Source organism: Biomphalaria glabrata, chromosome 4 (genome assembly GCF_947242115.1).
Source record: "Biomphalaria glabrata chromosome 4, xgBioGlab47.1, whole genome shotgun sequence".
Lineage (NCBI taxonomy): Eukaryota > Metazoa > Mollusca > Gastropoda > Planorbidae > Biomphalaria > Biomphalaria glabrata.
This window is the reverse complement of record NC_074714.1, coordinates 45,282,180-45,309,595: the sequence shown is the minus strand read 5'-3', so window position 1 is coordinate 45,309,595 and position 27,416 is coordinate 45,282,180. Positions and strand designations below refer to the sequence as shown.

General features: G+C 35.4%; 1 protein-coding gene across 2 annotated transcripts in view; it reads left to right on the top strand.

Moving 5' to 3' along the window:
- LOC106068171 (protocadherin-23-like) overlaps positions 1-27,416 on the top strand; it is a 34,225-nt gene that overhangs the window by 4,709 nt on the left and 2,100 nt on the right. The window contains exons 2-19 of one of the 2 annotated variants that reach the window (XM_056026648.1): positions 490-624; positions 1,939-2,126; positions 3,334-3,463; positions 4,226-4,441; positions 5,173-5,316; positions 6,472-6,629; positions 8,257-8,374; positions 10,071-10,216; positions 10,422-10,506; positions 11,968-12,084; positions 12,867-12,970; positions 14,226-14,417; positions 15,143-18,513; positions 19,398-19,607; positions 23,623-23,733; positions 24,922-25,024; positions 26,073-26,305; positions 27,008-27,042. In XM_056026648.1, coding sequence (XP_055882623.1) covers positions 490-624; positions 1,939-2,126; positions 3,334-3,463; positions 4,226-4,441; positions 5,173-5,316; positions 6,472-6,629; positions 8,257-8,374; positions 10,071-10,216; positions 10,422-10,506; positions 11,968-12,084; positions 12,867-12,970; positions 14,226-14,417; positions 15,143-18,513; positions 19,398-19,607; positions 23,623-23,733; positions 24,922-25,024; positions 26,073-26,305; positions 27,008-27,042 — 5,796 coding nt within the window. The remainder of the gene's footprint in view (positions 1-489; positions 625-1,938; positions 2,127-3,333; positions 3,464-4,225; positions 4,442-5,172; positions 5,317-6,471; positions 6,630-8,256; positions 8,375-10,070; positions 10,217-10,421; positions 10,507-11,967; positions 12,085-12,866; positions 12,971-14,225; positions 14,418-15,142; positions 18,514-19,397; positions 19,608-23,622; positions 23,734-24,921; positions 25,025-26,072; positions 26,306-27,007; positions 27,043-27,416) is intronic. The other variant, XM_013227482.2, reaches the window with a different exon arrangement.

The window sequence follows — 27,416 nt, the reverse complement described above, 5'->3', positions numbered from 1 at the left end:
ATTTCTCCGAGACTTTCTATCTCAGATCAAGCTGACATTTCGCACAATTATTCTGTTTACCTGACAACACAAGAATAAAAAAACAATAACAAACAATTAGTTAATTAACTATTGGTAATAAATTACTTTGTTTGGTATCTCAGAAAAAGGGAAAGAAATATTACTTGACTGAAGTGGTGGTATAAGCTGAATTAGTCCCCTTCATAGATTGTCATCTTAGGTGTATTACACATTTAATTACATGGCTAATCTAAAATAATTGATACACTTGATATAAGCTTCTTTTTTTATTTTACTATGTTTTGGTACATGATTGCAGTTGCGAGACTTTTGAGTTTTGCGACATATTCGTACCACCTGCGGCTCGTTATGTTTTAACAGAAGTTGTCAAAACTCCCATATGCACTTTTTTAATATAGATTTTGTCACTTATTTTCACAGAAGAGGCAAACACAAGGATTTTTAATACAAATAATTTTTGTTTCACAGTTTGGGCAGCTTCTTTGAATCTGACAAATTTGCCATTTACTATTTACGTGAAAGAGAACGAGACTGTTGGAAATGTCATCTTCAATAGTACTTATAGCAAACCTACAGGGACGACACCGATCTTTATTATAAATGGTATGTATCCTCTGTGCTCTCTATACAAATTTGAAATGACTCTGACTAGAATTTGAAAACAATTTAATAGATCTAGTTGAGGGTTTATGGAATTAGGCTTCTAGATTAAAAAAAAGAAAACATTAAAGTAGAAAGAAACTAAAAAAAGGATATAAAGCCAAACCCTAACCCAAACCCTATACTTCCAAGAAGCTCAACACAGTGTCCTGTAAAAAACAAAACAAAACAAAAAACCCACAAGATAATGCCATGAATACATAGAATTAAAATTAGTCGTGTATTGATTAGTTTCAAATGCCGAAGAAATCTTTTTTTTTTATTTTATAAGCCTTTATCCCAACTCGAGGCTACGTTCCACATTTTGAAGAACCATCAACATCACCATAAAAACTTTAAACAGCGGATCTATAAAGCTATTGGCCATTACCGTAATATCACAATACTACCTCGTCGACGTTTAAAAGTCATTGACCACTTATACTGCCTTCTAAAAAGGGCATACATACTTTACACATACAGAGAGACATTACGACAAATGGGCACCTCCTGTTCTCATTTCAATAGATCCTACTTCCAGCTTGACAAATTCTTTCCATACCCTGAACTAAGAAAGGTAACTCTGAATAAAACAAAACAAAAAAAAACATAAAAAAAAAACAATAAAATATAAGATTTAATACTAATATATAAAAACAGACATCTAGCCACATCAATATCTAGTTTAAAAAAATATACACTTTTAATATCTTTAGAAAAAAAAAAAGCTTGTTCAGTTGCAAAATTCTTTAAAAAAAATAATATAAAAAAAAAAAAAAGATACACATCCGTACTTCACAACAAATGACCACATTCTAGTTCTCACTGGCGACATAATGAGCTTTTCATATTGGAAAGTTTAAAAACGTTTACAAATAAGGAAAGACGTTTCATTAGAATGTACAATGGCCAAGCTGACGGGTCTAAGAAGTGCTTTTGCCTACTCTACAATGAGAGGTTACGGGCAGTTTAATTGTAGATGGAAAGAGGAAATAAATGACAGAATTGGAAGGCTAGAAAATTATGTTGTGGGGAGGAGGGAAGTATTGTAATGCTGAACATTTTAATGAGGGGGGGGTAATAGAGTTTCGAGCAAAATAAATATATATACCAATTATTTATTAAACCATAGCGTAGCACGGTTATCAGCTAGTATATATATATATATATATATATATATATATATATATATTGATTGATTGATTGATATATTAATGTATATATTTATATAAGTATGTATGTATCTTGTTTCATGTGACTTCCTTTTTTTTTTTAAAGTGGGCAACACACTTAGACGATTTTCTATGGATGCTCAAAGTGGCTCGATTTACCTTGGCGGATCCTTGGACTACGAGTTTGTGAAACAATACCTTTTGTACGTAAGGGTGACTAACGCGGATGTTTCAACTGACTTTGAAGAAAAGCTTTTAACAGTCAATGTGAATGACACGAACGACAACGCCCCGGTAAATACATTTTAACATTGACTACAAAAATGTCAAGATCTAGTTTCTAAATTTTTGTCAGAAGACCTACTAGATCTATAGAATAGTGAGTAGACTCAGTTAGTGGATTCAGAAATAGATTAAGTCAGTCAATTTACTTTGTAGACCTGGTCATTTCTGGTGTAGATTTAGTTTGGAGACCTAGTTAGTACATGTACACTTAGAAGTAGTCACAGCCAATCAGAATTTTTAAAAAAGAAGCAGCCCTATTCTCTAAAGAATTCTACCAACTACTCTTCGATTACAGCCTTGCTCTCAAACTGTGCACTTTGCCCCTCCGCGGAGGGACAAGGACAGACATGCTGACTAGGGGCTTAGAAAGCGTAAACGTTATTTTTTTTTTATCTTTGGGGGTTGTTGTGGACTTTGACTTGTAGCACCAAACAGCTGGAAGACAACTAAACATCTGTAGGCGTATTATATTTAAACTTGTAAAATTTGAAATTACTTGCATAACTTCTTTGTGAACAATATTATATATAACTTTTCATTTTTACAATATAGACAAATCATTTTGAGATAAAAGAAATAATTTTGTAAACTTTAGTAAAAATATAAAATGGTATTCTGAAAAAAAATCTAAAAGTAAAAAGTAAAGTTCACTTTTCAGACCTTTTCATCTCTCACTCTTAGATTTAGATATATATATATAACACTACAAAAACACGTCTTTTCAAGCTGGCAATCTGGAGTGCTCTGTCCAATCTTAGACAGCAATGCCGCTTTCCTTGCATCCTTCACACTATATAGCCACCGTCATCATAGAAACACACTCACAGTTCATAACAGCCACACTGGAATAGAGACTCATCGCCTCAAAACACTGGAATAGAGACTCATCGCCTCAAAACACTGGAATAGAGACTCATCGCCTCAAAACACTGGAATAGAGACTCATCGCCTCAAAACATCCTCAAAATATCTCTACGATTGTTTATCAGCTTAATAAATATTTAGATGGGGGAGGGGGGGAGGATCCATAAGGTTCTGAATTGAGTAGAAAAACAAAATATCATTTCTACATTTATAATTGGAAGTTGACTCTTAAGTGTTTTGTTTTACGCAAGCAGTCGTCTAAACATTGGACAGTTTGGTGTTTATGATAGTGTTCATCACTTTATACCTTGGAAACAGCAAATGAAAATTGTTTGCGTTGGTTTTCTTTCAGGTGTGCCATCCATACAGTGTTCTGGGAGAACTGGATGAGACCGCGGCTGCTGGTACTGTTTTCGTCACTCTGAATTGTACTGATGACGACACTGGTGATGGTGGTGTGGTGGAGTATAAAGTAATATCTGGTCAGTTAAAGCATCTAAAAACATAAATCAAAAACATGCTTTTTAGTTAATCAAGTTTTTAATATAGTGTGTTGCTGTAAGAGTTTATGTCTTTCAATTTGTCCAAATTTGTTTTGCCAAAACTTATACTTTTTTTTGTCAACTTATTCTTTTAAATTGGTTTCGCCTAAAATATATACCTACATTATAATAACAGGTAAGTAATCACATTTAAAAAAAAATGACGTCAAATATTTTTTTCAGTTTCACCATTACCTATCTAGTCTGTTGGACCGTTGGGGCACCACACAAGATATGTTGACAGGCTTTCTCTATTCCTCTCTGATTTTTGGCCTTGGATAGAATCTTTTTCAATGGCAGGCCAGTCCGTTCGTTTATGTTGTTTTCCTTTCACTTTCTCTGTTTGCCTTTTCTTTTTCTGGTACTGTTCCCTAGAGGAAGTCCTTGCGAGCCCTGGGCACGTTGTGATATAGCCATAGAGTTTAAGCTTTTTTTTTTTTCAAAGTAGTTAGCCGCTAATCGTGGGGTCCAATCGCTGTATTAATTTTGTTTTTAATCTCTTCATTTGTGATGCGGTTTGTGATACCAAGAATCTCTCTGTAGCATCTCATTTCCATTGCTGGGATCCTTCTTTCTAGTCCAACAGAATATAAAATGAAAACTTCGTATTGCTCAGACACCAGCTAACTACCACTCACTTTCACAACTACACATCTGCTGTCTATTAAAATTTGAATGGGCACTAATTATAATATTCCAAAGGCAATTCAACAGTCATTGCGGTGAATTCCAGCAATGGAAGAGCCACGCTCATTAACCAGACAGACTACGACACCACCAGGCAAGACTTCTATAGCGTGACCGTTGAGGTCAGTGATAAAGGAAGCCCGAGGTTGACAACACAGGCCATGGTGTTTCTTTCCTTCAAAGACGCGGATGACAACAAACCACTTTTTACTGAAACAGTTTTCACTAAAGGTGAGGACATAATATGTAAAGTGTTTATGTTCTTGTACATGTAGAAAAACAATAACATTGTTACCATAATAACTTAGACCAGTGATGCACAGCCAAAAGTCCGTGAGCCATATCCGGACGATCATAACTTCTGCTCACAATGGCTCAGAGTGAGGGAAACCGGCATTTTAAAACTAAAAATAAAACAGCAGGGAATCGTCCTGTAACAAACGAGTTGGAAATGTATATCCCCTGCCTCCTTTTTGTTCGAGTCGAAAAAAGGTTTGCATCACATATTTCGACCTTTTCATCTATATATCACATATTTCGACCATTTTGTCTATATACCACTTATACCTTAATTTTTCTTAGACAAAAATGCTTTTAATTATGCTCTAAATTATTTCTGAAGTCTCAAAATCTATACTAGATTACAATAAAACAGATGCATTCCCATGCACAAACTGTGGCAAACTTTGCCCTCCAGAATTGGCTTGATAAGTCACATCAGATTCAGCTTTGTCTAAAGACAAAACCAAAACCAGTGACTCAACTTGGCGCATCCATTGTCTTACGAGACAGAAGGAGCCATGTATTAGATTACACTATATGTATCTATATCTATATAGGTATTGAACACCTAACAATGCTATGAAAGCATATACAGATATAATAGTAATGAGTAAAATAGCAAAAGATTCAAATAAAAATGAGGCAGAATTTATGTATAGCAAATGCTGTCTTATTGACAGAGATCCCAGAAAACACTCCCGTTGGTGCCACTGCGCTGACCATAAATGCGACAGACTTGGACACTCCTAACACATTCAACTCTTTGACTGTTTACGAGGTAACGAGCTGTTCTCCAGACTGGCTCATGGTGGACAGATATACAGGTGAGGTGCAATAATAGCTTCAAACTTTCAGAGCCAGAGATAAGCTGAGAAATATGTTGTTATGTAGGCTATACATTGTTGAAGACACACAGACATGAACTATTATCTATATTAAAAGATTGTAGCTTAAATTAATTTCCATCATTTAGTTGGCAAAAGTGATCTTTTAACTTAGTCTGTTTCACGTTTGTGTTTTATTACTGTAAATTTATTTATTTTAAAATCTTTCTTTAATTTTCCTAATTTTTTATAGATTTACTTACACCGATGGCCCCCTTCCCCATTTCTTAAAAATCGCTCCTTTCATTCTCAGTCTTTCATAGCTTATATCAACTCACTCCGTCTGTCTGCCTGTCTGTCTGGTACACATTTTGTACATGTTATTCTCACACTTCCCTTTCAAGTTGAAACGGAACTTTTATCATATTAAACTATTCATTGTTCTTTAAAAAAAAAAACACGAATCCACAAGAAAACAAATTAGTGAATTAAATGGTGGTAAGTTTTTTTTTTTCTCGAAAGGAAATAAATCTTACAGTATTGAGATATAAGCTTGTAAATATGGAGCTCTTCCTATTAGATAAGCCTTTTTTTAAAGTAAATTTTTTAAATTTTATTTGTTATGCTTTTAAGTTTACAAAACATGTCAACAGGATCTCTAAAACATCTTTAAAACAACGTAATTAAAGAGCAGATGTCTATAATCTCACGTACGCGAAGGTCCCCTGTGCCTCCAATCGTAATTACCACTAACTACAGCTTTCTGCTCTAAGTGTGTCTGACATTTGTTACTTAGATCCTCCCGCGCCGATCAGCTGCCTCCATAGAAGTCGGTCTCCATCAATGTTTGCAGCCTCTTCCCTGAAGGTGCCCTCTGCCCTATAGGGCTCTGGACGTCCTGTAGCATTTGGTCCAATGCCATTCAACGCCCTCACCGCACGTTAGGTTATCACTGTGTTGGTTTTAACCGTTTTGTATCAATTTGATGTTTACAGGGTGGAGCCTCTAGCCCTCGCACCCAACCCTGTTCCTTTCTATCCCGCCTTGGGACTAGTCATCTGTTAGGCAATAGTCATTCTGTAATAACACATTCTGTTACTGTCATATGGACTATGAAGACACTTTAATTTCATATTTGTGTTCATCTATTTTCAGGAGCTATGATCGTCAAAGACACACTAGACTATGAGACTTCCAATCAGATCAACTGTACAGTCACGGCTTATTCCTCCAATCAGACGTCAAACAAAGATTCGGCTAACGTGACAATAACAATTAAGGACGTCAATGACAGAATCCCAACATTTAGCCAGGTCTGAATTAGGTTCATCAAAATAAGCAAAAGAAGATTACAAAGAGAGTTTATGTTATCACACAAACTCAGAGGCGGCCCCGTCGGATCCCAGTCGGATCTGCCTATTCGCAAGGAATATTCAAGACGTGATTTTATTTTGATTGTCAAAAGTAATAATGTTTCAAAGATTCATTTGCCGTTGTACAAAAAAAAATTTTTCTTTCTATTTTACGTGTTTCGGATGTTCCATTAAAGTGAAAGATAATTAACTCCTGATCCAAATCTCCTCAAACTACAGCAACAACAACAACAAAAAAACAACATATAAAAACTTTTAAAAAATAACAAAGCTTATATTAAGTGTTATTGTATCAATTCGTTTGGATCACCACCTCACCTTCACCTTCGCTATTTAATTTGCAATAGATCTTGATCAACAATAGTCTATCTGTAGTAATAGAAATACCTGTACCGACTGTTTTTGTTTAGCCCAATTTTAAGTGCTATGATCCTATCTTTAGGAGAAATAAAGCGAGTGAGAAAGAAGGAGGTACCCTTTGAGGGTTATCATGACCGCTTTTTAAATGCATTTTAATTAAACAAAAAGTTGTACAACTCGAATCCGAACTCAGGGCTCAAGCCTCCTCAAGCCAATACGCTAACCACTGTGCCAGCGAAGTGCTTATGAAAATAGAAAGTTTCATAGCTATCGATTGTTAGTTTCAAACTTAAAAGTGACGACCTAATTCTTTATTAAAAGTAGAAAGGGAACTAATTCAACTTTTACCACCACATCTATTCAAGTACAATTTCTTTCCCTTTTTCGATACCAAACAAATAATTACTTACCAATAAAAAATAACCAATTAGTTTTTTTTTTGTTTTTTTTTAATTCTGGCTTTGTCAGGTAAAAGAAATAATTGTGCAAAATTTTAACTTGATCCGAGATTGGGTGTGTGAGAAGTAAAGTGTACAAACTTTTTACCAGAGTTCATTAACAAGACACGGCTGTTACAAAGCGCCCAACGGCCATTATACTTTTACGGTGAATTACATTCTTCTTATCTACAGGCGTAAGTTTTTGGCGTTTTTTTTTTTTACTTACGAAGCTAACCAAGTAGTGTGAAAGTGAAAGCAACCTTTGTTCTTTACTAGTTGGGGCTTAGCGCTGTCCTCTGAGCACAAACTACAGTATATTCTCTCTATATGTTCTTTATAAAAAAACAAAATTAATTAATTAACAATTGGTCGTTTTTTTATATTGCTTCATGTGTTCTCATCGAGCATGAGCTTGTATGCAAAATTTGATGACGATTGGGTAAGTAAAAGTGGTCAAAATATCGATTGCGAAAACCTTGACAAGAACATCAAAGAAAGAATCAGAGCGAGTTATTAGAAGTATTTAATAAGCGTTGTAAAAACACTCACTTGACTAAAGAGTCTAACATTGAAACAAATAGGAGTCCTTAATACACTAACCTCTTAAAAGAAAATAATTTTTAACTCAGCTCAAAGAAGAGTTGTTCCGCACTTTTTGTTTAAGCTGAGTTACAAAAAAAAAAAAAAAAAAGTACATTAACGTGTATATGGCAGTTATTTCTAATGTCCAGCAACATTAATGGTTGTCCTTCATTCCTTACCACCAGGTGTTCTACAAGGGCAATACAACAGAGAATGCAACTGGTGCGCTGGTCCTCACAGTGAAAGCCACAGACCCTGATGCTGGAAAAGACGGGGAGATCAGATATTCTATAGTAGACCCTGGTAAGTAAATTCTATCAAGATCTTGATGTTATTTTTTCTATGGAGGAATCATTTTGACGTCATAACTGTGCAGTGGTCATGTGATATACGAGTTTGGATTTTAAAAACAGTCTCATATCTTGTTTACTTTATAGAGAAAAAACGTTTTCTTTATTTAATAATTGGTTTAATATGGAGTTGCTAGATGAAATCTCTTAGATCACAACTTAGATCACAGAATAGATATCATAGAGTACTGAGATCATAGAATAGATATCTTAAAGTACTGAGATCACAGAATAGATATCTTAGAGTACTGAGATCACAGAATAAATATCTTAAAGTATTGAGATCACAGAATAGATATCTTAAAGCACTGTGATCACAGAATAAATATCTTAGGGTACTTAGATCATAACTTAGATAGATCACAGAATAGATATCTTAGAGTACTGAGATCATAGCTTAGACATCTTAGAGTACTTAAATCATAACTTAGATATCTTAAAGTATTAAGATCATAGCTTAGATATCTTAGAGTAACTAAATCATAACTTAGATAGATCACAGATTAGATATCTTAGAGTACTTAAATCATAACTTAGATATCTTAAAGTACTAAGATCATAGCTTAGATATCTTAGATCAAAGATTAGATATCTTAGATCAAAGATTAGATATCTTAGAGTACTTAGATCACAGATTGGATATCTTAAAGTACTTAGATCATAGATTAGATATCTTACGCTACTTAGATCATAACTTAGATATAGATATCTTAGCGTACTTAGAGCACATCTTAGAGTAAGAGTTAGTTAGAGTACTTGAAACACAGCATAGATTTCTCTGTCGATAAAAAAATCTCCTGTAACCATTGTTTTGCCCACTCCCTCCACACGCATGCGCTTTGTATTCTAGTGTTCTATGATATTAACAATAATGTTTGAAGATATTTCTTTATGGCTTTTATCTGGCAATTGACTTATGGCATAGGCATTTCAGTGCATTATAATTTTTCTTTGTGTGGTATGTGCCTGGGACTGTTGACATATTGGTCCGAGCTCGGATACTGCACTATGAACATTATTCCCTACTTTCCTTTATGAGGTTTGTGCCAAGGCGTAACAATGTTCATTTGCACAGAAAGGTTTGGAACTATTAAAGAAAAAGAAATTCCAATATTCTACGACAAGCCATGTAGGCATATATACATACATACATATATACATATATACATACATACATACATACATACATACATACATACATACATACATACATACATACATACATACATATATACATACATACATATATACATACATACATACATACATACATACATACATACATACATACATACATACATACATACATATATACATACATACATATATACATACATACATACATACATACATACATACATACATACATACATACATACATACATACATACATACCATACATACCATACATACATACATACATACATACATACATACATACATACATACATACATACCATACATACATACATACCATACATACATACATACATACATACATACATACATACATACATACATACATACATACATACATATATACATACATACATATATACATACATACATACATATACATACATATATATATACGAGTATATGTGTACGTTCTTTCCTCGAGCTAATGTTTATTATTGGAAACATTGCAGACGACATTTTTGTCATCAACGATACCACTGGAGAGATTTCTGTGTCCAAGAAGCCAGACTACGAAAATAAAACTTCGCATCTGATCACAGTGATAGCTGAGGACCAAGGAACAAGTGTTAAGAACAATAATACAGTCTATGTACAGGTCAGTAGTCGGACTAATGCGTAGACTATAGCTATTCCAATGTCTCATTTTATTTATTTTTGTTTAAATTAAATTTGTATCTGACTTACCATGAATCATGAACTTTCATTCTTCAACCTACACAATATGAAACTTGCTATCGGTTGTATATATTCCTTTCATATCGTAGACTCTTGTTCTTGTTAACATTTATGTTTTGTTTCAGATTACAATTGATCCTGTGAATGAATTCACTCCAACATTTAACGTGACGCCCTGTATATTCTCAGTCCTGGAGAACAAGACTGCAGGTAATTGGTTCCTATTTATTGTCGTCAGCCAGATCTAAGAAACTCCAGTTCAATTTATCATAAGTCCGTTGTTAAGAGATGGTCTAAAAGCCAATGTTTTTATACTAACTGCATGCAGTTCTTTTTCTTTTAATTCAAAGCGACATAATGTTTCACTTGCTGCATGGTTATACTGAGTTTTCTAAACTTTCAGTTACAATTGTAATTGAGAAGCTCCCTGATTAGAACCTCTCTGACTTAGCTTTTTGCCCTCAATCTGGATACATTGAAGAGTTTTCCTATGATCTATTGTATGGAGAAATACACATTGGTTGTTGTCGTTATAAGCATAAAGCAGTAGGCAGGAGAAGAATATACCAGAATAGGTGCGAGCACACATCCCTGTTGGACACCGCTGCAAAGGGTGCTAATTCGATTTCACTGTACATTTTGTTTTCTCGTGGAAACATTCAATAAACTTTAGTAGTTTGGGAGGGGGCAATCTTATTTTTTTTTCCTTAGGGTTTTTAAAAGACCACTTCTGCTGACCATGTCAAAGGCTTTAGTCAGATCAACAAAAACAATGTAAAGGGGCCTGTCTCTCTATTGGAATTTCTCCTGCAGTAGTCGTAGACAGGATATCATGTCTATAATAGATCTACCATTCCTAAATCCACATTGAAACTCCGAGGAGACATATACCTCAATAACTAATAAATATTTAACATTTGATATATTTTTCATATACATTAGACTATAAATCTTCAATAAATGCAACGAAATGATAAATTAAACTATAAATCTTCAATAAATACTGAAAGATAAATTAGAATATAAATTTTAAAATAAATGCAACCAAGTGATAAATTAGACTATAAATATTCAATAAATACAACAACCAAAATATTAACTAGACTAAAAATATTAAATAAATACCAAATGATAAATTCGAATGTAAATCATTAACAAACACAATCATAACACATTAGAACTGACCTTAAACATATTTATTTTTGTATGAAAAGTTGAATGTCAGACACGATGATCAAATAAATTGTTTGTTATTCAATTTATCCCTTAGTTTATTCTCACTTTACCTTTGGAGTTATCATGTCTGCTACTTTCTCAACGTTTAACAACCTTTGCTTTAATTTCAACTGCTATTTGTGCCATAAGAAGAAAAAAAATGAATTAATTATTCTTTAACAACAAAGAGATGACCTAATATTAAGTGTTTTTTTTCTGGGTCAGAAAACAACGTTGATCTAATAGAAAACCAAAACGCCTTGTTCTAGAAAAGTGCAGTAGCTCGAACCTTTTCATAACATTGTTAGAGTGGGTTGAGAGCTTTAACAAGACACAGATAAATGCATGAGGCACTGATTAGTATATAAGATGTAGACTAATACATCAGACACAGACTATACATCAGACACAGACTAATACATCAGACACAGACTAATAAATCTAATGTTTTTGAAGGTGACGTAGTTTATATTGTCAACGCCACTGACCTAGACGCGGGTCTGGATGGAGCTCTTGAGTTCTCTATTGACAGTTTGAACAACGCACTTCCTCTCAGAATAGACAGCGGAACAGGTGAGCCACTTTATTTGTCAGTAATTTTTATTTTTTTTTCGTTCGGAAAACAAACTTTCATGGTGGATTTTCTTAAATGGGCTTTTCGGTGTTTCCGGTGTGAAGAAAACGAAAGCATTGAGAATTGATGTATTTTTAAAAGATTATTGAAATCATTTTCTCTCATTAGCACTACATTATTAAAATTTGTAATCAATTCCACTCGTAGAACACAAAAATAATTGAGAACATTGACCTACAATTCTTATATAAATTCATTCTGTCGGTCATTCGGGCAGGATTCCTTAACAATCAACAACAACAAAAAAGTAGTTGAATTTTTTTTTTCAAATAAAAAGGGAAAGTAAATCTTGCTGTATTGAGAGATAGGACAGTAAATGACTATATATGTAGCTCCTTCCCTTATATAACCTTGTTTTTTTGTTTTTTAAGTAATATATATATATATATATATATATATATATATATATATATATATATATATATATATATATATATATATATATATATATATTATTTTGCTTTTTTCGAATGATGCGTGTGTTATCAACAACAAATAATTGTGCGAAATCCATAATATTATAATTTCGCCGAATAATTTTCAAATTTAGCCCAAATCTTTCTCTTTTATTTCCACTATAGCTCACATTGTCTCTGTGTCGTTTTATATTTTTTATTCTCCTCAAGCTTTATTTCTAATAGAATCTCATCAACAACAGGGTAGCCGTTTAAAGATTGTTTTGTGTTTGAATCATTTTGTTTGTCAATCTCTTTCTGACTAGGAGCAATACGAGTTGCCTACCCATTAGACTATGAGACACAGAAGATGTACACATTTAACGTCACGGTTAAAGATAACTCTACTTCAACACGGCTGTCAAGTAATGTAAGTGATCTATCTATCAATCTATCTATCTATCTATCTATTTCTAATCTCTCTCTCTCTCTCTCTCTTTCTGGCGGTTCTTCATTTGTGGTGCTATGCTGCTAGTTAAACAGAAAATCCAAAGCAGGCGTATAATATTTTTAATTATAGAACTTGAACAAACTTGAACAAACTTGAACAAACTTGAACAAACTTGAACAAACTTGAACAAACTTGAACAAACTTGAACAAACTTGAACAAACTTGAACAAACTTCTTTTGTGAATAAAACTGAATGAAACGTTTATTACCATATGGACCAATTCAACTTCAGATAAAATGAAATATATCTAGTAGACTTGAGTAATGACATAAATAGGCACATCAAAAATTCAACTTCAGATGAATTGAAATAAATATAGTGGACTTCGTGATAACATAAATTGGAATTTAAAAAATTCAACTTCAGATGAAATGAAATAAATATAGTAGACTTTGGTAATAACCATAGACATAAATAAATATAGACTGGCCGAAGGAAGTAACTTCATGTAACTTGAAAACATGTATATCTATTGTATTCGGATTTCCAAATTATGAAAAAGTGCATGATCTTCATTCTTAGAGATTAAACAAAACTACACTGCATCCTTATTTACAATATATATATAGGTGTGTGGCTGAAATAGATATGAATACTCAACTTTTATACTGCTCATAAATGCTGTATAATAAAGTGCACAAAATTGCAAGTCACAAATTTTCGTTTCATAAAACTCTTTGATCGGCCAGTCTATATTTATTTATGTCTATGGTAATAACATAAATTGGTATTGTAACAGTTCAACTTCAGATGAAATGAAATAAATATAGTAGACTTGAGTAATAATATAATTTGGTACTTTAACAAAATCTAACAATAAAAACACATCTTTACACTCCGGCATCCTGGAGTTGTCTCCCGTTCTTAACTTAGATTATGACAAAGCCGCTTAGCTTGCATCATTCCACAAGACTCAATGCTCCCTTTGTGCATCACATAGGAAACACACACACGCTCTCCCCATTACACACTTCCCTCCCCACCTCTTCACTCTCCCCTTACTTCTCTCTCTCTCTCTCCCTCTCTCCTTCTCCATGTCTCTCCCTCTCTATCTCTCTGGATCAATATATCTCGTTTTCTCCGCAACAATCAAAGAATGAAACTTTTTTTTTTATAATTTAGAAGTAAATTCTTATTGACCTAATTATGTATTCAACGTCACTTTTATGACAGATGACATGCACTGCCAATATCATCAATGTTAACGATTCAGACATCATATGTGAGAATGTGCCTACGGTGGTTCTCAAGAAACCAGCCCAAGAGGATACTGTTGCTAAGCTCAAATGTAACGACTCAGATAACGGAGGAATCGCTTTGGTGAACTATGGGTTATGTGGAGGTAACGACAAAGGAGAGTTTAAGGTAATGTTGTTTACTTTTTTTAAAATCACAAACTATAGTATGATAAAATATTATAAAAGAGGAAATACTTGTTACAAAACATATATATATATATATATATATATATAAACTCACTCAGTGTGTCTTGATGGCGTCTTGTACACACTATTTCTCCCACTTCCCGTTGTCAGGTGAAGTTGAAACTAAGCACAATTACTTATTGAGGAAGACAATACATGAATCAATCAAAACATTAACCAGTTAGTAAATCAATTAGACAGACAGAGAGAGAGTGAGCTGATATAAGCTTTGCAATCATTTTTCTTATCATAGATTAGTAAAAAAAAAAAAAAAAAAAAAGTAAAGTTCCCCTTTCAGACCTTGTGGTCTATAGGTCATCTGTTTCTGTTTTCTTATCACAGATTATGGAGGATGTAATAATGTTTTGTCACAATTTTATAAATTATAAAATAACAAGTTCATATTTTAGACTATAAATGAAATACTAGTTAGATCATATTACAGGCAAAAAAAAAAAATGATACAACTAATTTGTATCACATTCTATGCGTCTTGCAGTAATTTTTCACATCACAGTCACACAGTCTTACATTTGTTTATTTTTATTTTCTCAGATATGTCGTGTAGCAATTAGGTATTAATCTCTGTTAAATAACAACCACTAATTCACTTATTTTCTTTGGATTATTGAAACTTACCACTAACTGATATTGCCTTCCCTTAAGATTCAACAGGTAGACAGTCTGGGGAAGGTGTCAGTTAATATAGTCCCGACGACCACTCGCTACGACCTGTCCGTCTGTGTCTATGATGTGGTCAACTTGACTGTCGTGTCCTTCACCGTGCTGACCGAGACGAGCCTCACGTTCCTCAATCTGCCCAATACGACACACGTGGTGGAAAACACTTCCGGCATGGAGCTGTTCCACGTCACTTCCTGCTGCGCCTTCCCCAACGTCACGTACTCCATCTTGGGCGGCAACGAGGACAACAAAATGACCTTTGACTCCAGCACCGGCATAATGGGGCTCACCGTGCCCTACGACCGGGAGATCCAGAGCAAGTATGAGTACAAGGTGCAGGCAAAGTCGGACAGCGGTCAGACCATTATCCAGAACCTTACCGTCATAGTGGACGATGTGAACGACAACGCCCCTGAATTTGACTCTAGTGTTTACGTTTTGAAAATCAGTGAGGATTATAGTGCTCCAAATAATCTTATACAGATAACGGCCACTGACAAAGACGATGGTTTGAACAAAACTCTAACCTATAGTTTAACAAACGCATCGACTTTCTTCGATATTGATAACAACGGATTTATTCGTCTATTGACCAAGCTCGACTATGAGACACAAGACAGCTTTGAATTACTTCTTACAGCAAGGGACGGTGGGTCGCCACAGCTGAGTGGCTCAGCCACAGTTTACATAATCGTCGTGAACGCCAATGAATACCCGCCGGAAATCATTGCAGTACCAGGGACCTTGTCGACAAGCCTGAGCGAAGACGTCGCCCTGGGAACGCTGGTGTTTCAGGTGCAGGCCCGGGACAACGACACCGGAACTAAGTTGTTGTACTCGATCACTTCCGGGAACACCAACGATGACTTCCGCATCGACCCGGTCTCTGGGAACATAACCACGTGGCACTTCTTGGACCGCGAGACGACGCCTAGCTACAACCTTGTGATCGTGGTGCAGGATCAGATGGGGAAGAATGCAACAGCTACTGTCAGCGTCACTGTGACAGATATAAACGACAACAATCCGATATTCTCCCAAAATGTTTATATATTTGCCGTTGCGGACAACGCAACCCCTGGAACATTTATCGAAACTCTCAATGCTACTGATAAGGATGCTGGGGTTAATGCATCTATTAGTGCGACTTTATCAGGTGCTCATGCTAGTGATTTTAGTCTAGACAGCAGTTCATTAGTTCTCACAAATCAGGCAGTCATGGCGTATGCAACCAACAATTACTACCAGATGACTGCCGTGGCTCAGGATAAAGGGACTCCACCAAGAAGCAGCTCCGCTGTGGTTATCGTCACCGTCTCGAAATCTTTAAGCCCGAAGTTTAATTCGTCCACGTACACAGTCCACATATTTGAAAACCAAACTGTTGGTAATCTAGTGATAGACCTTGATGCCACACTTAATGGTTTACAAGAAGGGATTAATTTGAAATATTCAATAATTTCAGGAAATACCAACAATGACTTTATTATAAGAGATACAAACGGCCAAATTGTAATTTTTAATAACTTAGACTTTGAGACAACTTCATCTTATAGTTTGATTGTTCATGGCTTTTTAACCCCTGCTGGCAATCCTATCGATACTTGCACTGTATCTATTATTATTGATAATGTCAATGACAACTCGCCAATATTTAAAGACAGCAGCCTTGCTTATGACCAGGAGACGTTTAGCTTCAATGTCAAAGAAGAATCACCGCTAACAACAGCAGTTGGTATAGTGCTTGCAACTGATAAGGATCAGTCTCCTTACGGTACTGTAACACTGACTTTGTCCAACACAACTAAGTTCGCGATCCACCCCACTAGTGGAGCTATATCCGTAAATGGCAATCTCGACTACACGGAAGCCAGCAGCTACAAACTAGTCGTCACAGCCACTGACAGCGGTGTCCCTGCACTGACAGCCAAGGCGTCTGTAGTGATAAACATCATCGACATCAACAACCACGCCCCTGAGTTTATCACCCCGAATAACGTCAGCGTTTTGGACACCACTGCTATAGGCTCAGAGATATTCCGTTTCCACGCCACTGACAAGGACACCGGAGACGCTGGATTAGTCGCCTATACGGATACGACACAAAACGCTGCGTTTGAGCTTGATAGCGCTAGCGGAATCCTGAAAACTAAGGCAGCCCTCACACCTCCATCTTATGCATTAACAATAGAAGCGAAAGATAAGGACGCCGCTAGAACTATGTCTACGAGCCAGGTTTTTACAGTCTACGTCATATTCACTGACCCAAACAACAACGACCCTGTGTTTTCCCCAGCCTCTTACTCTGTCAACGTACCTCGATCATCTGGCTCCGGGACAAGTGTAGAGACCGTGACCGCCACGGACGCCGATAAGGGCTTGAGCGCCCAGTTAGTTTACACTATAGCGTCCGGAAACACAGACGGCTACTTTGTCATCAGCCAGAGCACGGGCCTCATCACTGCGGCCACTTCAATGTTGTCTGCAAAGGATACCTACAGCTTAATCGTGGTGGCCACCGACCAAGGTAACCCGCCCCGCTCGGCCAGCGCCACTGTGGCCATCACAGTGGTGCCGAAAATGACGACATCAATCACCCCTAACTACATTTTCCAAGTCTATGAAAATGTTAACGGTGAGGTTGGTCGTATACTCGTAGACAAAGATCTGTCTCCTACTAAGTACACCATTGTTTCTGGAAACATTGGATCAGTGTTAAGTATCAAACTGGACGCAACCACTAAAGAAGGCGTATTATCAGCCAGTGCACTGGACTATGAAACGGTGCCCGTTTATTCTCTTGAAGTAACCGTAGATTCAGACATAGGAAGTCTCACTAAAATTGTTGAAGTTCAGGTGATGGACGTAAATGACAATCCGCCTGTGTTTGCTCCCTTGACCATCACGTTGACCATACCGGAAAATCTCCCCGTTGGACACACAGTAGACACTATAACCGCAACAGACGCCGACGTGACCGCCAACTTTAAAATTATCACCTTTGCTATAGCAAACCCCGGCCATGATTATTTCAACTATGACCAATCCGGTCACTTAACTATTAAGCTGTCACCAGACTACGAAACGACTACCCAGGACATAATAGTGCTGACCGCAACTGATCAGCTTTTTACTTCGAGCGTTACGGTCACAATAAACCTGTTAAATATTGAGGAGGTAGAAGATGTGTCCACGTCATCGTTGACCAGCAATGCCCTCATCTCACTGGAAGTGCCCTACCAAGCTACTCAAGGGCATTCCATTCAGACACTGACCGCTGGGGATTTCGGCATTAACATTTCCTCCACTGCTAATGTGGAGTTTATATCCTACAAAAGTGACGTTCCATTCAGGTAAATGGATAGGTAGATAGATAGATAGATAGATAGATAGATAGATAGATACATAGATACATAGATACATAGATAGATACATAGATACATAGAATAATAGATATATAGATAGATAGATAGATAGATAGATAAATGGATAGATAGATAGATAGATAGATAGATAGATAGATAGATAGATAGATAGATAGATAGATAGATAGATGGATGGATGGATGGATAGAGATAGATAGATTGATAGATAGATAGATTGATAGATACATAGAATAATAGATAGATAGATAGATAGATAGATAGATAGATAGATCAATAGATAGATACATAGAATAATAGATAGATATAGAGATAGAGATAGATAGATAGATAGATAGATAGATAGATAGATAGATAGATAGATAGATAGATAGATAGATAGATAGATAATATATAGATATATATATCAATAGATAGATACATAGAATAATAGATAGATCTATAGATACATAGATACATAGATACATAGATAGATACATAGAATAATAGATAGATCGATCGATCGATAGATCGATAGATCGATAGATAGATAGATAGATAGATAGATAGATAGATAGATAGATAGATAGATAGATAGATAGATAGATGGATAGATAGAGATAGATAGATTCATAGATAGATAGATAGATTGATAGATACATAGAATAATAGATAGATAGATAGATACATAGATAGATAGATACATAGATACATAGAAAAATAGATAGATAGATAGATAGATAGATAGATAGATAGATAGATAGATAGATAGATAGATAGATAGATAGATAGATAGATAGATAGATAGAAAAAAATGTATAGATCTTTTAGAATGTTTTGAGAGATTGATATAGAAGAAGAGATGTGTTCCCCAGTATTGACAGCACTACTGGCGAGTTGACTGTCAGCGGTTCTCCAGCCTTAACAAACCACGCCAAGTATTTCATGTGGATATTGTGCCGTACCAAAGATGGCTCCGTCACCACCTCACAGATCTCACTCATCCGAGTAGACACCTTCGATCTCTACTCACAGATGGCCGTCATTGAGTTTGCTGAGTCGTACTCTGAAGTCAGTGCCAAAAAGTAAGACCTTCCAGACAAATCAGACATTCTAGACAAACAAGACATTCTAGACAAATAAGACCTTCCAGACAAATAAGACATTCTAGACAATAAGATCTTCCAGACAAATAAGACCTTCCAGACAAAAAAGACATTCCAGACAAATAAGACCTTCCAGACAAATAAGACATTCCAGACTAATAAGACATTCCAGACGAATAAGACCTTCCAGACATGTAAGACATTCCAGTGTAACTTATTTCCTCTATTACGTTTTTGTAAAACAATACCTCTATTCAAGTCAGAAGTTCATGGAACTTCATGGGTGAAGAGTGGAACCTGGACTCGGATCTCAAAAACGGCTCTAACGATTTTCCTAGAAATTTAACGGTTGATCTATATTGCTGAGAAAAGAATTACTAGCTCGTTGGCCGCTCGGAAAAAACTCTAGTTTGACTGTACTTCTTCGTTCTCATTTTTATGTTGGAGCGTTCAGATTACCAATATATGAGATGAACTGCGCAGTGTTTTCCAAATCAGGCAGCTCTCCATATAGTTTTCGTTCTATTGAGGTGTTTGGGGCAAGTGTCTTGTATGGGCTTCTTGGTAAAGAAAGCAGTTTTGAAGGACATGGTCAGCATTCTCTGGTGACACTCCACACGGGCAGATTTCACTATATCCAATTTTGAGCTTCCGGTACATATGTTATCGCATTCTGTTGTGTCCGGTCCTGAGTCGAAAGATTAGACGTTGATCTTGTCGGGATAGCTTATAATAGACATCATCTTTCTTGTGATTCGGATGAGAGCTTGTCCATTTTTCATTTATTTTATTTACTATTGATTTCTTCATTTCTGTTCAATTGTGAGTTTGTTCTCCCACTCTTAGCTAAAGTGTGTCAGCCTTCTCTTTTCCTTCTAGTTCTATATGTGCTGGTATCCATTGTTTGACCGTACAAGTTTTCAAAGTTAAAAAAGAATTAAATTGAAATTTGGCTATAAAAAAAGCGTGACGTAGTCAATCTTAGTGTACCGATTATAAGTTGTTTATTAAATTTTATGTTGCTTTCAGCTTATCTATAGAATATCAAAGCCCTACTTATATTTATAAGTTAATCAAATTTAGATTACATCCGGATTCTAGATCTATAAGTAGATTTAGATCTAGACTAGATATTAAGAGTTCTAATGCAGAAGTTTAGGTAGATCCATATCTAGTTCTAAATGTCTACATAATGAGAGTACCAATAAATAATTATGCAAGTACGCAATTGTAGCTTTGGCTAAGTGGGTAGCGTCATTGGTACCTCAAGCTAACGGTGCCACAGTAAGATTTCGATACCCTGCTTGAGAAGAAAAAAAAAATGATTTTTAAAAATTAATTTTAAAAAATATTTTAATTTACTTTAAGTTGTCTAAAGGAGGTATTGTCTTTTTTTTTTAAAGTATTTTTATAAATTTTTACAAATAGACCGAGTTGTAAAAAAAATAGCATTCTCATTAGGTCTTGTAGAATATTTGTGTTACACAAATACCAAACTAGTGTTTAAGAGGGAAGACATATTAGGAACTCCATTTATTACGTAAACACAAGCGGTGTTGCACTGACGCGCTAGTGTGCAAATGTACATATTATACCAATATGTTGTAACTTACAGGTCTACTCAGGTAAATACCAAGCTATATATGCCTACTGATTAGTAGATCTAGGTGCCGTAACACAATGATCAGTATTCTTCTATTTCTATTGGTTTCTTGTCAGTTATTTTGATCTCACTCATAGAAATGATTGATTCTCCTTTTTTTAATGTTCTTTGTTCCCTAGTCATAGGACTAGATAGGACAACGATCATTTTGACCAGATCTTTCATTTATCATAAGTTTCTATTGAGTTATTAAGATCTCGCTTATAGTGGGTCTCTTTTAATGTTCAAGTCTGTCTTCCCACAGTTGTTTTTATCTCCCTCTACAGTGCGTTAATTTACCCAGGAGGAGGTAACTTAAGCAAACTTAATTTGTATTTATTTGATGAAAATAAAAAAAGGTTACATAAGATACTTATAAAGCAGTAGCTAAGCAACCATGGCGCGAATGGGTTCATTGCACCCAGACCTACTACCCATAGGAGCCCTTGTAAGAAAATGAGAATGTGTTGATTGTACTAATTTACATGTGTTACTGTACTACTCTGGATATATTAGTTAACCTCCGTCACGCAGTTATTATATAATGCATATATTCTCAATTGGCACTGTGGTATGAAAGCCATTAAAGAAATTCGAGATGAACCGTGTTCCAGAGTATACATTTTAAAGATAATAATAATTAAATAAACACATTTATGGTACTATACTACAAAATTATTTTATAGAAAAAAAATATTTCTCCGTTGAATATTACTGATTTCATTTATTTATTTATAATTTAATCCTAATGAGAACTATTTACTTCAAGACTAGAATAACAATTGTTTCCTGATGAAACCTTAAACTTTGGCAATGCATATCAAATGTTTACATTATGTGAACTGTTATAGAACATTATGAAAAGCACAGCTACTTAGGCTTCTGATTTTTACTGTTGGGGGTCGCGCATAGTATAGAATTGTAAAAAGGGGTCGCCGACCTAAAAAGGTTAAGAACTGCTGCTCTAGTTTATCTCCCGTAACGAAGCTATGTTTTCTTGACATCCTCATAACATAATTATATTTTTTTCCAATAAAATTTAAATTTCTATTTCTCCCTCTCTCTCTCTCTCTCCCTCTCTCTCTCTCTCCCTCTCTCTCTCTCTCCTCTCTCTCTCTCTCTCCCTCTCTCTCTCTCCTCTTTCCCTCTCTCCTATGTATCTTCACACAGAGTTAATAATCTGTTTCGTTCTCACAGAGACCTCTATTTAACGAAGCAGACTTACATTTCCTCCGTCTGTCTTTCTGACTAGAATTGACTAGATAATTTCGTACATTTTTTTCTGCCATTTCCCTTTCTTGCGTCGAACTGAAATTGTTCACAATAATTCTTTGTCGATTACAACACATGAATCAATCAAAAAGTTAATCAGTTAGTGGAAATCAATTAATTCTGTTTTAAAATAGAAGAAAGGGAGATAAACATTGCAATGCTAGGAGAAATGGTATCAACTGAACGATGTTCTCCCTTCAAACAATATAAGATCTGTTTAAAAACAAATCGTTTAGCCCTTTCCTTGTATCAGTTATCTCCCTTCTCTACTGTTATGTCGTGTAAACTAGTTCACAATTTTGTCAACCTGAAATACACAGTGTGTGTGTGTGTGTGTGTAGTGTTGTGTGTGCGTGCATGCTTTGTGTTTGGTGGTAAGTAGCTAGTGTGTGTGTGTGTGTGTAGTGTTGTGTGTGCGTGCACGCTTTGTGTTTGGTAGTAAGTAGCTAGTGTGTGTGTGTAAGATAAAGTTCCTATATTTTACGCCTGTACTTAAAAGTTATTTAAGTCATCAAATTTTTGTTACGTGAATTTAGAGTAACATGCTCTCTACATCTAGATATCTCTGTTGCCTTTTTTTTCATGTCATGCCATGCTCTGTCTCTCTCTCTGTCTGTCTCTCTCTGTCTCTCTCTGTCTCTCTCTGTCTCTGTCTCTCTCTGTCTCTCTCTCTGTCTCTCTCTTTCTGTCTCTATTTCTGTCTCTCTCTCTGTCTCTCTCTTTCTGTCTCTCTCTGTCTATCTCTCTCGGTCTCTCTCTCTCTCTTTCTGTCTCTCTCTCTCTCTTTCTGTCTCTCTCTGTCTCCATCTCTCTCTCTGTCTCTCTCTGTCTCTGTCTCTCTCTGTCTCTCTCTGTCTCTCTCTCTCTCTCTGTGTCTCTCTTTGTCTCTCTCTCTTCTTCTTCTTCTTTTTCTTCCCTACTCTCCCCCTACTACCATATTAAGGATATAGTTCGCCAATCGTGGTTCGATAATGACCACTTTTGTCACCCAGGGGGCTGAGGGTTATGCACTGGGGTTTCGTGCCTCCTCGTGTGGCTGCTAAGACCTATGTGAGACCATATTCATTCTACTTTCCACAGGGCAGCATTTCAAAGAAGAGCACAGGCTTACTTCGGCACCAACCAGAGATTTGGTATCTCCAACATAATTGACACGAGTTCATCCTCCAGGAGAAAACTTTTGGCAACAAAGTCAGTTTTTACAAAACTTATATCAACTCTGTCTGTCTGTCTGTCTGTTTGGTAAAAAAAAAATTACACGTTATATCACACACACCCATTCTCGGATCAAGTTGAAACTTTGCACAATTATTCGTTGGCGTAAACAAGACATGAATCTATAATAAAAATTAACCAATTATTCAATTAGTTACTGTTAATTAATTCTTTTGTTCGATACCATAATGGGAAATTAATCCATCGGTATCTACAGATCTAACTAAATATGTAGGGTTTGGTCTCCTTAAATAATGTACGCGTTATTTCTACCACACCCATTTTCGGTTCAAGTTGAAACTTCAACCAATCATGAATGAAAAACAACAACAATTAGTCAATTAAATTATTGACATTTTTTTATCAAATAAAGGAAATAACTTCTACATATATGAGTTATACAGTTGTAATTGCGGAGCTCTTCCCCTTAGATAAAGCTTTTTTAAAAATAGTCTTATCATTTGTGGGTAATGACGTAGCAACCATTGCTGGAAGGGTCTGGGTCCATGTCTAATTGGGATCCATATTGAAAGATAGTGTTCTAGTACTTTTAAGAAACTGTACAAGCATATATTACTATTACTTCTAAAAGAAATTACAGGCATTGGAAACATACAGGATAAGATAAGATGATAAGATAAGATGATAAGATAAGATGATAAGATAAGATGATAAGATAAGATGATAAGATAAGATGATAAGATAAGATGATAAGATAAGATGATAAGATAAGATGATAAGATAAGATGATAAGATAAGATGATAAGATAAGATGATAAGATAAGATGATAAGATAAGATGATAAGATAAAATAAGACAGATAATTTTGTTTGTTCAAACAAATGGAAATTCAGTTTGACTTGATTTGATTTTATGTAACACTCAACCTTCTAGTTTAAGAAAAAAAAGTAACCATCAAATTCTACTACCTGAACTCACGGGTACCTCGCTAAGCCGCTAAGTATGGGGGTTCAAGAAGATATTGGTTTGTGTATGAATAGATGGTGAGTTTTCTATTGCCTTCAGAATTGAACATTTCACACCTTTAAAGTATTCAGTCTCAAGCCGCTTTGTTTTTCGGCCACCCTGCCGCCCTTTGTGGTTTTATTTTCGTATACTTTCATTGTTCATCCATGCTGATCCTATTTAAAACTGTCTCTACAGCACCATCGCCTACTCCTACGTGGTCAGTAACACCGGTACCACGGACAACATGGCCAACGTCAACCAGGACAAGACATTTTTTACCGAAGCGGAGATTCTCACAGTAAGAGAATGTAGATCTAAGAAAGGCGTTATGTGATAGAGAAATGATACTAAAGCTTTTTGTTTAGACTAAGCTTATATCAAATCACTTTTTTGTTTAGACTAAGCTTATATCAAATCACTTTTTTTTAGACTAAGCTTATATCAAATCACCTTTTTTTTAGACTAAGCTTATATCAAATCACTTTTTGTTTAGACTAAGCTTATATCAAATCACTTTTTTTTCCCCACTTTCCATTCTCGGATCAATTTGAACCAATTATTCATTGTTGATGACAATACATGAATCAATTTAAAAAAAAAAAATGAAAATGTGCTATACCTATTTTCTCCTTTGTGAGAGATTCTCATTTATGGAGTCCTTGGTGTATCCGGTGAACAAATTAAGGAAGTATTAAGAAGAGATGTATTTGAAACAAAAAGCAAAAAAATTTTTTGGCATTGTTTTAGCCCTACAGAATCTAAAGTTCTAACCTCTTAAGTCTGCAGCACACATTATTTAGTATTATTTAGTTGGTGATAGTGAACTTTCAACATAACATCCTTGACATTGAGTTTGTCTATTTTTCTCTCTTTATATTTCTCAAATAAATCAGATCTACAAAGTCACATTGTTAACAAACAAAGGAATTATCTTTAATTAAAGTTTAGTAGAAAAATACGCAATCAGAAAAATAATAATAATAATAACACAAGTATTTGCACATTTACTACGATTTGATTTGGAGGTGAACTCCTTAAGGAAAGCCAATGTCCTAACAGAGTTTAAGTCACGGATTAAAATGTATGACTAGATTGACACATGAAATGCATAAGACGTAATTATCTTCTCATTGAAGTAACATGTGTAATCAATAAGATTAGATTGGATTGGATTGGATTAGATAAGATTGGATTAGATTAGATTAGATTAGATTAGATTAGATTAGATTAGATTAGATTAGATTAACATGACTGCTAAGTCTGGCGTGTGAAAGATGGATTCAGATAGTTCTTAAATTATTAATGGCTGTTTATTGTTTCCCTAACACTAAACCGCTTTTATCCAGGTCTTACAAGACTCTTCAGATGGAACCCCTGCAAGCGGCCTGTCTGACCCAAACTTCCTGGACGTGACCAAAGTCATGCCATATCAAGAGACCCAACAGGGCAGCGACTCTGAGTTCGTCAGCTCCCCGGCTGGTATTGCCATGTTCTGCCTGCTGGCGCTGCTGCTGCTGCTGGCGCTGGCATTGCTCATTGCTTGTCTGTGTTACAGGAAGAAGAAGCGAGACGACGAACGGTGAGCTGTGTTAGATATAGAGCATTCCTCTTAGAGGCACACAATCGTAGACATTGGTATTGCTGTGGTGTAACTGCCATTGCGATGTAAACTCTACAGAATGAGTTAGACTTGATGGTTAGAGGAAGCCATATCACGTCTATATTTCTTGAATCTCATTGCTAACCCATTTTTCTTGTTTAAAGCAAATATTTAAAACAACAAATATTTAAATTTATATCGATATAAATTAACCGATATATAAATCCATACATCAAAGATTCTCAAACTTTTTCAGTTCAGGGACCCCCTTTGCAAGTCATGCGGTGTTAGCGGTCCCCGACAGCCTGATTTGTCTGTCTGCCCAAATCGCCTATTTCTAAAGCCGTTGATATAATCAGTGCTGGATTGTATGCTCTGCGCAACTCACAATGTAATAATGTACGAAATCTTCTCTGATGAAGTAGATGCTTTAAACAATTATTTATTGTACATTACAAAACATGAATTAGTTAAAAAATGAACCTATTAGTCGAATTATTATTGGTAATTAATTAAGCTGTTTGATATCGAAAAAAAGGTCAAAACTTCTACATTCTTAAGTGATATAGTTGTAAGTGCGGAGTTCTTCCCTTTAGATAATCATATTTTAAAAGAATCAATTTTCCCCTCTGTAATGAGTACATGCAGGAATACCTACTGACTTGCTTGTTTCTTTTCCAGAAGACTTCTCCAAGAGGAAAACAAGAAATCCCAAGGTAAAACTAGATATTTTTATGCACATCAGAGCGCTAATCAGTATAGTTTTCTAGCTAAACACTAAACTAATTATTATGCTCTGAAGATAAATAATAATTATTATTATTTCTTTTATATTATATGTCTTCCATGCCTATTCATACTTTTTGGTCAAATCTCTTTAGTGGATACATGGGTTAGGAGCAGTGGCTTGGTTTTCAAGGCGCGAAGGGGTTCAATGAACCGGGGCTCACAACCATTAGAGCCAGTGACGCAACAATCAGTGGGGATTTCATTGCGTTTGGGCCCATGGCTTGTGCCCTATCGGGGCTCACTTGATCCATTGCAGTTTGTTTGGCCGAGTCAATTGCGATAAACAAAATGTCAAACAAAA